Here is a 13,770-nt window from a genome sequence, read left to right as displayed (position 1 = left end):
AGCTATAATGGAGAATTGATCTGGGGCTCTAAGAGGGCTGTTTTTTGAGATAGAGGCACCAAATTTGCAGCATAGCTGCTGATGCCTCTTCTCGGCCCTCTCCCCCATTTCAAAAAGATTGGACCAATGCGTCCTATTCCATGGACCCCAGAAGAAGGGGGGGAGATTTTAAAGGGCCACAGTCCTTTTATAAGTGCCTTCTCTGGTGAGTGAACTCTAAAGGCAATTAAAGGGACCACAGTCCATTTAAATGTCTGAGAGTTCACCCTTGGTGATCAGCTGATAACATACTCAATAAGTACCAATAAGGAATTTATTGGGTTATTTTTTCAGCTTGGTTTATGCCAAGCACACACCCCTAGTCACAGTATAACAACTTGGTTAAAGACATTAGGTGAGGAGAGGGCTATGGGGATGAACTATTTTCTCTAAAGTGAAAGGCTAAAATATGCTAAAATACTATGGCCAAAAACTTCAAACACAGTACTGCTTAAGAATATGTTTATGTATAGAATAATGAGGGGGAGGGGCTATCACTGTAGTAGACTAGCTGACCCTTGTGCAGTTGGTGGGAAGCAGGCCACTTGCAGACAAGATAAGTGCATCTAACAACTTGGAAACAAAGCAGCAGCCATTGTGATGTAGGGATGGGCATTTCAAAAATTGTCTTAATCTTAACACCATGTGTGAAAGGCAAGATTATTGTTTTCATTAAAGATTGGAAGTAGTATTATTCTGGAAATTTCCATTTTAGTAAATATTGGAACAATACTCCCAATATATTGCGAATAACAATCATGACTTTCTGAAGGAATTTAAACAATTTCTGAGATGCCTCCTAGAGAAAGGAGGACTAGGGAATGAGAGAAGGCATGTGCCCCAACGTTACTGGAAATACTGGGCACTTTATTGGATACGCAATATCCAGTTATTCAGTTGTACATATCTAGTGCAGAGATCTTAAACTAGGTATAATATAAAATGTGCCAAATGGCCAGCCTCAACTGATAAATGGGCTGCTGTGTATTTGTGCTGGGTGAAGTTTCTGGATTGTTTCTTCAAGGGCAGCCCCATGTAGAGCATGCTCAGTAGTCTAGCAATTTTACTATTGCATGGATGAGGAATCCATGGATGTCTCAATAAAAGTGTTATTACTTTTCCATAGACATGTTATTTTTATGAAATTGGATCCTGACTGCTCTCTCTCAGCAGGAGAGTGGTATGACTGTTTTCACTTATTTTCCTCTCTATAGCACCCCCGCCCCCATACTATAATTTGGGGTGTTGAAGACTGCAGTTGGAGAGGGGAAAGTTGCTATATAGTTCAACTCAGTTTGCACTGCATAGGATCCAAGCCAATGATATTCCTTGTGAGTGACTGCTTAGGTAAAGCAGATGATGCTGAAATGGTGTCTATTTTGTCAGTTTTTATCTGAGAAGAATTCAGTATGAGCCAATGTTTAAAACAGAAGAATCTTCAGAATCTTAAGAAATACTGCTTGCATAAATATTTATCTGATTAAGCTATTCTTTTTCTCTAGGCAATGCATGAGAAACCTCCAATTAATGATCCAGCTATTGTCATGTATTCAGCTGGGACCCCTCACGTGCCATCTAACTTACTTGATATGCTTTCAAGCGTTAATGATAACAGTCCCCTTCATTCCACAATTAATAAGCATGTTGGAAGTAAAACATCACATAAAAATTATCATGTGCCCTTTTCTGCACATGAAGAATCTGGTGAAGCGCTCCTTGAAGGTGCAGGAAAGTCACAGTTTGATACACAGTGTCTATCCAAGTCACTGAGGAACTCAGTAAGACATGTCCAGGATATCCAGTTACAGCACAGTACTATAGAAGAACCAGCAGCATCTGCAAGACTGGACTATAATAGAGCTGCAGACAAGTCGCTTTCTCCACAGCTGAGTGAAAGTATTATTGACCAACTTAGGACTATATTCCCAGACTATACGAGGTATTTCTCCTTGGGTGAAAATACTGATAATAGCAATAGTTTTGGATTTTGTGGTCAATGGATTTTTCAGAATTTATCTAGAAACACAACTTTTTGGTGTTTGCTAAACAGATGTAAAGTAAGCTGCATTTGTTTTCTTCTGATTGTGCACCTTTTCTGTATTAAAAAAAGAAAGCTACTGAATGCTGGGTGTTTTTGGTTTGTAGAAAAACAAAAATTGTTTGTGTTGTGATTATCTGAATCAAGTTCTTTTGACAACAGTGGTTCATTTATCAGAAGTTTGGGCTCAATAGATGCACAGCACTGAGGGGACACAGTTCAGAATATTGTTGGCAGCATCTCTTTCTGACACTTGTGCCATCCACAGGGGAAGTGTTTAGCAGCTGTTTGTCATCCTCTTTCTGTTGGTTGGTGCAAGTCAAGTAGCTGCATTTTTAGGTCTTTTTTGCTGGTGATCTATAGCTCAGATATTGGTTCAGTTTTCAGCCCTAAGGACTTTGATGCTGAACTAAGCTATGTTGAACCATTTACCTGTATTTAGACTATGTATTGCATGATGCTTGGATAAATTATTCTGAAGTAGAAGTTGTGGATGTTGTGAAGTTAGGGTTAGCATATTTTGAAAAGCAAAAAAGGAAATACTTCCTATCTACTTCAAACAATTGATCACTATTTAAGTAGTGGTAATTGCTACTAACTAGGAATATTCCTAACCTTCCAACTCCTAAAAAGGATATTTCCATTAGTACTTATAAAATGAGGCTAAAAGAGGATGGGCACCAAAAAAAGAGAACATCTGATATAACTCTATGCGTAGAAATTGTGGAATAAGCCCTATTGAACCCAGTGGGACTTATTTTTGAGTAAACATGCATAGAACTTTTCAGAACAGTGCTAAATTATCATCTAAACTTGGACGACAAGCATGTGTGGAGCTGCCTCAGTGATAAGAACACTGGTTTATATCAGAAGACTGACAGGTGCAAATACATATCTTCCCTCTTTGCTATTTTCTAGCAGGTTTTATCATGATGAAAGAAATTGTTTTTACAGTGAATGTTTTGCTGCTGTGCATTTGAGATTCAGATTTAACTATTCTTGGAGAAAGTGGTAGGTTTAAATGCACCCCAAGATGGAGTTTTCTGAAAATGGGACTACTTGAAGATACAACTCTACTGTGCGGAGGTATTCAGTGTTCCAAACCCGCAATAGCTTTGCTTTTGTCTTGTCTTTTGCAGTTCAGATTTTGAAACATTTATAAAAGAAGTAAAAGTCAACAATAGAAACAAAATGAGCATGGATGAACTCCTTAACTTTATTCTGGATCATGAAAACAAGAAGAAGGTATTGGTGCTAGAATGTTTGGCTCTCTACTACAAAACAAAGAAAACAACCTCATAACTCTATAGTAACTCTTCAACATTACAAACAAAAGCTCTGCTCAACAGGTTGCCTTTTAAAGTGAACATTGTTTAAAAATATTTTCTTGCATACAAAAGCTCACTTTCAGTCACACAGATACTGCTGAAACAATGTGTTTTTGAATCTGCACAGTTAATCATATCTCTTCTGGCCAAACAGAAGCCCTGTTGGGCAAAGTCTCATCGGGATCCACCCATTTTCTAAAAACACATGGCAGACAAAAAGGTATTGGCAGACAGCTTGGTGCTCATGGTGCCATTCTGGAGACTCCTGCTATATGGAACAGAGCTTTTTCCTTTGCTGGCTCAAGGCTCTAGAACAGGGTGTCAAACTCATTTGTTATGAGGGTCGGATGTGACATAAATGAGACCTTGTTGGGCCAGGCCATGTTGGGTTGGGCTGGGCCATTTGTGTACCTATTTAAGATTAGGTAGCAGAGATATAAATACAATAAAGAGATATAAATACGATAGAAATATAAATACAGACAAGTATATTTTCTAAAAAAACAATATGCTTAAAACGTTAGCATTCATTGGGTTTAAAGATGCTTTCTTTGTATTTCTCCCAAGGGATCCAGGGAACTGGGCAAAGGAAGCTCTGGCTCTTTCCTTCCTTCCCCAGGGGACTGGGGAGGAGCCTCAGCCAATAGAAGGAAGAAAGGCTTGGCTCAGTAGCTCTGCTGTGCAATTGAGAGAGCCTGGCAAAACAAGCTATTCCTCTCCCTCTTCCTTCCAAGGGAGGAGCCTCAGCCAATGGAGAAAATAGAGGTTTTGCTCTGTAGCTCCTGTGCAATTGAGCAAGCCTTGCAAAGCAAGCTGTGATGCAGAAGGAAGCAAAATACAGGGAGAAGGAAGTGGATGACAGCCAGTTGCTCAGGGGCCTGATAGGAGCCCTCCAGGGGCCTGATTCAGCCCCCGAACTGCATGTTTGACACCCCTGCTCTAGAATGTTCTGTCTGTGAAAGTACATACATGATAATTTCCAGGAGCATTTATGAAGTTATTTGTATGCATATTCTTAAGCATAAAGTTTGCAGAGTGGTATATATGAATATAACTGTCCATAAACAATCCTTGGGAATAAAATTATGTTTATTTGGTACCTGGCAAATAGGTTCCATAAGTGAAGTGCCAGCACAAGGGGGGCCCTGCCTCTCGTTTTAGAAAAAGGGGTACACTCAACACAGCTTCAGATGTAAATAGTAATATTTGGGCAGGCTGATACAGAAGGCAGCCCTTCAAGGTACATGACTTCAGCCATAAAAAGAACAAACATAATGCTTCACATTTTGAATGTGTACTGCTAACTGAATTTTTGTTCTAGTTTTTATATTTTAACTATTGGAAATGGATATGTGCTTTAAATATTTTAATTGTTTAGATTCATTAGCTGCACTGTGTATTAAAATGATGAAATGTAAACCAACAAAATTTGGTTCTTACCTCCTCTCTTTTTAGATTAACTCCTCTCCAGCAAAAATTGCAAAACCATCCTCCTCCAATTCAGGACAGAGAAGAAATCAGACTCAAAAGATAAAGACATTAAAACAGAATGTGCCTAGTACACCCAACACAAGGCATGATAATGAAAACATAAAGAAAAAAACTTTCCCACCTGCATCAACTCAGCTGCCTTGGAAAACCGATGGAGGAATAGCAAAATCTAAGTGGAAGAGGTTTAGTGATGCCACTGTAAGTATTTTAGTCAGTACAGCTAATTGCAGTGTAACTGTTCACAAGTATATTAATAACTAGATGATACTTGGGGTGGTTCATGGATATGTTTTTTCTGATTTCTAGTACAATGTGTGGGTGGTGGCTGGTATTATAAACCAGGGTTGAGCTGGTGAACATATCGTTAACTTTAGGGAATCCTGAATCTTCTCCAAAATTTGTAATTACTGAATTTGTTTTTCTTTCTCCTCATCTAAAATGAAAATGTTGATGGTAATCCCAGTTAGATGAACAATAAATTCCAATTAGATCAACCCAATTTTTTTTTTAACAAAACTTACACAGTGTAAAAGGTTAGTAAATATTGGGCTGGATTTGGCAATCAATTTGCAAAAGGCATGATCAGTTGTGGGTCTTCCTTACATCCCCCCCGGGCAGTTTCTTCTGACTCCAGGAAAGTTGATTGCTGAAGTTGTGGGGACTCACATAAAGTAATAACCATGCAACTCAGTAGTTTGCTGTGAGGAAGGGGAAGGAGGCAAAATCACCCCTTTTGCCTCATTCATCAGTGGGGCTGCACTGACAGAAGAGGGAGGAGGGAGGAATTTTATTTTCTTTCCCCTTTCTCACAGCAGCCCTTCAAAGCACAGTGACTATGTAATTCCCAACCCAAGCAGTCAGCTTTCCGTGGATTGGAAGGCACTGCTGTGGGGGAACAGAGATCTGTGATCCTTACTCAAGCAGATTGCACATCCAACCAATAATCTACTGGACAGTAATATTGTGGACTGGGGGAAGGGAGTGGTGGCACATATTTTTGCTCCTCCGACAGATATTCTAGTTTTTCTATTTCTAAAGTTATCATTATCCTAAATGTCTTGCTTCCCAAAAGTAACAACCTTTATGGTTTAGTGACACACATTTACAAGTTCTTGTCATTGATATGACTAGCTTGTGGTCTGTTCCAAATTTAAGCCTGAGAAGAGCTTTCTTCTATGCCTGGCAGTTCTGAATGTTATAGTTGGACATTACTTGAACCATTTTATGGAAGCTGCTGCACAAAAGTAAAGTGTGTTTTTGACTTTCTTTTTTACTTCTATACAAAGTTGACCTGTTGGTCCATTTAATCCATTCTTCCTGGATCTCAGTCTGAGGCTTTTTCCCAGCTCTGCCACCTTTTAACATGGTACCAGGGAATGAACAGGGTCCCTTGGTCATGCAAATTAAACGTGCTTAATATTGAGCTACTAATGCTTCTCAAAATGTCTATAGTTTATTTTTCCTCTGTAATATTACTGTAATACCTCAGAATCTGAAATAATTATGAATTCATTTGTTTTAACAGGATAATGATCCATGTGTGATATGTCATGAGGAACTTAGCATGGAAGAATTCAGTGTGCTAGACTGTGGACACAAGTTTCACAAACTGGTAAGTGAGACAGTAGTTTCAGAAAGGCAACTTGTATGATTTTTATTGCATTTCAATTTGTAGACAAAAACAGTGTGTAAAACAAGGTGATAACAGGTAGCTCTTAGCCTATTTTCCACGTGGTCAATGGAATGTAACTACTGATTGTTTCTGTCGTTGCCCAGGTAATTCATTTGCCCACATAAATCTTCCTCCATGGCTGATAACTGGTCCAGTGAAAACAAAAAGTATTCTATGAACAGGGTCCTAGTTGGGAAAGATTCTTGAATTATACCGTTGAAATTGAAATCCTGCTTGACCATATCAGTTTAGTAAATTTAGATCCCCAAACCAGGGCTTTCCCTGGAACTTGTTTTTTATTGTTCTTGCTGAAGCCTGGAATGTGCAAGTAGTAATAAAGCCAAAAAAATTTTAGCAAGTATTTTTTTTACTAATGAAGGTAGCAATATCAGTGGTAGCCCTGACTGATTGCTCCCCCTAGTCATATCCCCTGCGCACAGGTAGCTGTTTCCCAGGACTTCAGTGGCCCTTTTTGAAGCTGCCATACTCAAAAAGCAGTTGCCCCTGTGTGGTAGAACAGGCCTGCTCTGGCCTGCAGGCCCTGTTCCATCCTGCCTCCAACACCTGGAGAAGCTTCTCTCTCTCGTAACCCACCACCACCTGACCTTTATAGGAACTACCCACTAAGAGGGTCAGGACTCCCAGCTTCCCTTCTAAGTTCTGAGACTGGTCCAGTGAAACAAAAAGTATTCTATGAACAGGGTCCTAGTTGGAAAAGATTCTTGAATTATACCCAGCACCTGGTCACCACAGGGACCGTTTACTGCCTTGTGCACCCTTGGAGGAATAGCTACTTGCCAACTGACTGCCTTCCCCAGTACTCGTTTTAAAATATCATGTCCAAGATGGTGGAGGTGTACGTGATACAGAGAGCCACTACCAGCACCAAAAGTTATAAACTCATTTGTTATGAGGGCCAGATCTGACATAAATGGGACCTTGTCAGGCCAGACCATGCCGGGCCAGACTATGTGTGTACTTATTTAAGATTAGGTAGCAGAGATATAAACTTTATAACAGACACAGATAAACACAATTTTAAGATTTTTAAAAAAAACCTTAAAACATGCTTAAAACAGCATTTGTTGGTCTAAAAGGTGCTTTCTTTGTATCTCTCCTGTGGGATCCAGGGGACTGTGCAAAGGGAAGCTCTGGCTCTTTCCTCCCTTCCCCAGCCCAGGAGAGGGAGGAGCCTCACCCAATAAAAGGGGGGCTTGGTTTAGTAGCTCTGCTGTGCAATTGAAAGAGCCTGGCAAAGCAAGCTCTCCCTCCCCCTCCTTCCACCCCAAGGGGGGAGCCCCAGCCAATGGAGAAAATAGAGATTTGCTGTGTATCTCTTGCGCAGTTGAGCAAACCTGGCAAAGCAAGCTGTTATGTGGAAGGAAGCAAGAGCGAGGAAGAAGGAAGCAGATGACAGCTAGTTATTCTCCAGTGGTCTGGACAGTGGGTCGGTCCGACTACTGGGTATAGGCTCCTCCTCCTCTTCACAGGGTCGGGTCTTCTAAATGATCCGAAGGGGGGGAGTGGCCTATACCTCCCAGCTCCCGCCAGGTGTAACCAAGCCGCATCCCCCTAGGAATAAAGATTCCCACAACCTCCCCATTCACATACAGAGGCAGATGAACGAGGAAAATCGTTTATTATGCTTCAAACACCCCTAAAATAGGAGATTGAAAACAAACATTGCCAACACAGAAAGCAACATCACTCAGGAGAGGAACTGGCGAGGCTCCAAGATCCACTTCCAAAACCCAGGAAGCCGCTCAACCTCTAACGGGCGGGCCGGACCGACCCACTGCCAGTCCACCGAGAAGGAAGCTTCACGGTAAGTGACCAAATCTTCCGTTCTCCGGTGGTCTGGACAGTGGGTCGGTCCGACTACTGGGACGTAACAAAGCTGAACATCCCCGGGCGGGACCGGCTTTCCTGTTTAGAGTGCATGTTGCAGCACACGCCTCCCAAAGGCCGCCTCCGCTGAAGCCCATTTATCCCCCTTATAGTGTCTGGTAAAGGTATGTACCGATCTCCAAGTTGCTGCCTTACAAACAGCTTCCAAAGATGGGAAGGACCGATACACAGCAGATGTTGCAGCACCCCTCAGAGAATGAGCCGTGATCCCCTCTGGAGGGTTCTGACCTTGGGCCTTGTAGGCCATACCAATACATTCCCGTAGCCACCTGCTAAGGGAAGAAGTGGAAACCTGCTGTCCCTGTGATTTTTTGCTGAAGGAAACAAACAGGGAATCAGACTTTCTCCACTCTTTGGTGCGCTCAATATAAAAACTAAGCGCCCTCCTAACGTCTAGACAGTGTAACTCCCTTTCCTTAGAGGACTGAGGATTGGGACAAAAGTTCGGAAGAACCAATTCTTGGGACCTATGAAAAACGGAATTGACTTTAGGAATAAAGGATGGGTCTGGTCTCAGAACCACCTTTTCATTATGGAACACACAAAGTTCCTTATCAACCGACAATGCCCTTAACTCAGACACTCTTCGTGCCGTGGTGATGCTTACTAAAAAAAGAGTCTTAAGGGTTAATTCCTTGATCCCGCAGGAAGCCAGAGGTTCAAAGGGACATCCACACAAAGCCTGTAGGACTACATTCAACCTCCATGAGGGAAATCTATGCACCTGTGGAGGTTTAAGAAGAGAAACACCCCTCAGAAACCTTTTGACATGCGGATGCGTTGACAGGGTCTTACGTCCCCGCACCCCTTGTATAGCCGAAATAGCAGTCACCTGCCTACGCAACGTGCTGGTGGAAAGTCCCTTGTCTGCCCCTTCCTGTAAAAAGCCGAGGATACCTTCAACTTTAACCGACATCGGGTCCCACCCTCGTCGGTTCGACCATGAAGAAAAAACCTTCCAGGTGGTATTATACACCCTATTCGTGGAACATTTGCGTGATGCCAACATAGTGTCCATCACCCTCTTGTTGTACCCTAGTCCCTCGAGCTGTAACCGCTCAACCTCCAGGCTGTTAACTGTAACAGGTCTGGTTGAGGGTGAAACATGTCGCCCTGAGACAGAAGGTCGTCCCTCCTCGGCAAACGCCAAGGAGGCTGGACCGACAACCTCAGAAGCTCCTGGAACCACGATCGTCTCGGCCAGAAGGGAGCCACTAATACCATCTCCGCTCGTGACTCTACCACCCTCTGAATCACCCTGGGTAAAAGAGGAAGGGGTGGGAAGGCATACAGAAGTCCCACTGGCCACTCGGCGCTGAGAGCATCGGTGTTTTCTGCTCTTGCGTCTCTGTTTTTGGCAAAGAACCTGTCCACCTGACGATTTTCTGTCGTGGCAAACAAGTCCACCGTCACCGGTCCATACCTGTCCACTATCAGACGGAATGTGTCTCTGTGCAACATCCATTCCGTCTGATCCAGCCAGCGTCTGCTGAGCCAGTCCGCCAAAAGGTTGTCCTTTCCAGGAACATGTACTGCCTTGATTGATAGTAGATTGTTCTCCGCCCATTCGAAGAGAATCTTTGCCTCGGCATGGAGAGATTTCACCTTGGTCCCTCCCTGCCGATTCACGTACGCCTTGGCTGTTGAATTGTCCGTTTTCACCAGGACATGACAACCTTTCAGGACAGCCTGCAAACCCTGCAATCCTAGTCAAATCGCTCTGAGTTCCAGGAAGTTGATACTCCGTTTCGATTCGTGGGGCTCCCATTGACCCTGGATCATTTGATCCTGTGAGTGGGCCCCCCAACCCCATAGACTGGCGTCTGTGGTCATACAAACCCTCAGGGGCTCGCGTAGAGGATGACCTGAACTGAACAGATCCGGGTCCATCCACCACTGTAACTGAGATTTCACTTTTGGTGTTAATGTCACTAACTTGGGGATTTTGTTCCCTATAATATCCTGGAACGGTAGAAGGAAAAACTGCAGGGGGCGAGTGTGGAACCTGGCCCAGGAGAGTAGGTCCTGAAAGGAGACCATCATCCCTAGCAATTGTGCTAACACCATGACCGACACTCTGCTCTGCTGTAGGATCCCCCGTAAGAGGAGAAAGAACTTCTCCCTTCTTTCCAGGGTTGCAAATACTCTGTCCATGGCTGTATCTATTTCCACTCCCAGATGCCCTAGCCTCTGAGAGGGAAGAAGATTGCTCTTCTCCAGATTCACCACGAATCCGTGTCTGCGCAACAAGGTCACTGTCCGGTGAATGTCTTCCTGACATTGTAGGAATGACCCCGCCTGCACCAGAATGTCGTCCAGATAAGGAAACAGAGCCACACCCTGTAGTCTCAGCTCCGCCACCAGGGTCACCAGGACCTTTGTAAAGACCCGGGGCGAAGATTTCAGGCCGAACGGTAATGCCCGATATTGAAAATGTTTCCCCCCGTAGGAGAAGCGTAGGAACTTTCTGTGTGATCCCCGAATGGGCACATGTAAGTAGGCCTCTGATAGATCTAAGGAGGCCAGAAAATCCTGGGGCTGAATGGCTAGCAACACTGACCGAAGGGTCTCCATTTTGAAGTGTTTTGTTGGAACAAACTTGTTGAGCCACTTCAGATCCAGGATGGTTCTGACCTCCCCGTTCTTTTTTGGAACTAAAAATATTATGGAGTAAACTCCTGAACCCTGTTGGGCTATTGGAACAGGTTCCACTGCTCCTATATCCAACAGATGTTGAATAGCCACCAGCATGGCTTTGTGGGCCACCAAATCTCTTTTCCGTGGAACCCAATGAAAGTGGTTGGGAGGGGGGGAATGGAACTCTATGGCATAGCCATGTTCCACTACCTCTAGAACCCATTTGTCCTGAATCGATTGGTTCCAGATGTCTGCGAATGGGGAGAGGCGACCCCCTATCCTCCCTGTTGTCTGGTGAAGGGCGTAGTCATTGAGATCCCCCTTTTTTGGAAGAGGGTTTGGAGCTCTGGTCTGACTTCCCAGAATAATAGGGTTTGGAATCACGCCCTTTCTGCTGCCACTTTCCTCTGAAGGAACGAAAGGGGCCTGATCTGGGTTGCTTCTTGGAGCCACGAAAGGAAAGAAAAGGTTTCCTCTGTTTTGTTTCTTTACCCTTGGAAGGTAGGACTTTCTTTTTATCCTTGTTTTCAATGAGAGACCTATCCAGGCCCTCCCCAAACAACAAGGATCCTTTAAAAGGTACTGCTGCAACCCTGGCCTGGGCCGTAGTATCAACTTCCCAATTACGCAGCCAAATGTTGCGTCTAGCCGCCACGCCACAAGCCATGGCTCTGACCGCTAGCTGCATGGTGTCTAAGGAACTGTCTGCCACAAAGGCAGCAGATAGAGCAATCTTTTTAAGCTCATCCTTGAACTCCTTGGGAGCTCCACTATCCGCTGCTGCTAAGTTGTTGGACCACGTGCACATTGCTCTAGCGAACAATGAGGATGTTGTGGCCGCTTTGATAGCCCATGATGTTGCTTCAAACTCCTTACGTAGAGCCTGCTCAATCCTCCTATCACATGGATCCCTGGGTAAACCATCTGCATCCATGGGTAGGACCGAATTGGAGATCAGACTAGTCACAGGATCATCCACTGCCGGCAGTTTTAGCCTCTTAGTGGCCTGTGGGATGAGGGAGTAAAGTTTAGGGATGACCTGTTGGTTGGCTTTAGGTTTAGCTGGCCTTTCCCACTCCGCCTTAACCAGAGCAAAGAAGGCCGCAGGCAAGGGAACCCCTGTCTGAGCACTGCTCAGCTTTGGCATCATTTCCCCTGAGCCTGTGGGAAGGTCAGGATCCAGCTCCTCATCCTCCTTGGGGGTGGCCACAAAGAGGAGGAGGAGCCTATACCCAGTAGTCGGACCGACCCACTGCCAGTCCACCGAGAAGGAAGCTTCACGGTAAGTGACCAAATCTTCCGATCAGGAGCCTGATAGGAGCCCTCCAGGGGCCTGAGGCAGCCCCTGGGCTGCATATTTGACACGTGTTATAAAGCATTTAAAAAGAAAATGTTTAAAAGTATACTTTTAGTGCAGTACCAGATTGAGCAAGCGATAAAAAAGAAATGAGTAAAATGCAATTCTTCTGTCCCTCTATACATGCTGTATTGGATGTAAAAATATATGACAGACTCCTTAGCTTGGGAAGTTACAGAGTTTCATTACCTTGAAGTCTTCTCTAGCTCACCAGGCTAGTACATGGTGAAAATGGATGTCTGTTCCAGACCTCAGCTAGACACAAGGATTGTGTCTTCTCTGATGGACTCAGCACCCAAGAGAAAGAGAGCTTCTTCCTTGCTTCCCTGACCTTTATCACCTTTCTTTTCCCCTCCCACTGACCTGGTCAGGCCAACTCGGGGAAACTTTTCCTGAAATCTTCAGTTTTCCCTCCTGAAGATTCTGTAGCATTTAACACCTCCAAATTTCTATTCACTGTTTGAAGAAAGGGGAGACCTTGACTCACTCATTAACCCTCCTGCTAGATCGATTAGCATTTGTATGAAGGTGGGCTGAGATGCATCTGGAAAGCAATTGAACTAACCTCCCCCATTCCGATCTGCTCTCAGCCGAGGTGGGGGGAACCTTTTAAAACCCAAAGCAAACGTTTTGCTCATGTCAAACCGCCATCGAAGGAAGGCATTTCTTCACATTTAATTGTGTTACTGTACTATGGTTTGCAGGTTGCCCACTTGTAGGGACATTGATTTGCATTATTCCATAGACTGTACAAATTAGCCATGAGTTCCCACAACCAGCCAGGAGTAGTCTATAAAATAGCTTATGGTAAAGACAGCAAGAGAAGATTTCCTAGCAAACCCAAGCCCTCCCTGTATGTCAAATCAGCTGTTATCAAGGATAGCTGTTAAATAGGATTGTGTTGCTTTTTATGTAGTAGGGCTACTTGGCATCTAGATCAATAAACAGTTTGGTCAATAACTTGCAGTTAAATCCAACCTATCACTTATTACTGGAAACAGTAATAATAAGTTTTGATTAGTGAAGTTGCAAGTTGAGGATGCTTAATTTATTAATCATGATAAGCAGCAAAAATGTAATCAGTTGATTGCCTGTTAATTAGATCAGGCCATTTCCTACAGATATTAGAATAAATTCTAAGCTTGCGGCAATAATTGGTATTTAATGGTAGTCAGATAATATCACTGCATTTTTGTACACATTCTTTCAGTAGAGTGGATGGTAACACTGCTTTGAGCTTCTGGAAAAAGCACATTTAAAAAGAAATAGCTAAATATTAATGGTCTCATACAGATGTGAT

The 13,770-nt window shown here is 43.6% G+C and overlaps 1 protein-coding gene across 1 annotated transcript in view; it reads left to right on the top strand.

Annotated features, from left to right (window-relative positions):
• The window catches only part of TTC3 (tetratricopeptide repeat domain 3), a 196,659-nt gene that overhangs the window by 181,933 nt on the left and 956 nt on the right, over positions 1-13,770 (top strand). Inside the window, exons 42-45 of the mRNA XM_060234268.1 lie at positions 1,542-1,978; positions 3,217-3,322; positions 4,861-5,094; positions 6,422-6,508. Coding sequence (XP_060090251.1) covers positions 1,542-1,978; positions 3,217-3,322; positions 4,861-5,094; positions 6,422-6,508 — 864 coding nt within the window. The remainder of the gene's footprint in view (positions 1-1,541; positions 1,979-3,216; positions 3,323-4,860; positions 5,095-6,421; positions 6,509-13,770) is intronic.

This window comes from Heteronotia binoei, chromosome 3, assembly GCF_032191835.1.
Source record: "Heteronotia binoei isolate CCM8104 ecotype False Entrance Well chromosome 3, APGP_CSIRO_Hbin_v1, whole genome shotgun sequence".
NCBI lineage: Eukaryota > Metazoa > Chordata > Lepidosauria > Squamata > Gekkonidae > Heteronotia > Heteronotia binoei.
The sequence above is the reverse complement of the archived record's forward strand: the minus strand, read 5'-3'. Positions and strand labels throughout refer to the sequence as shown.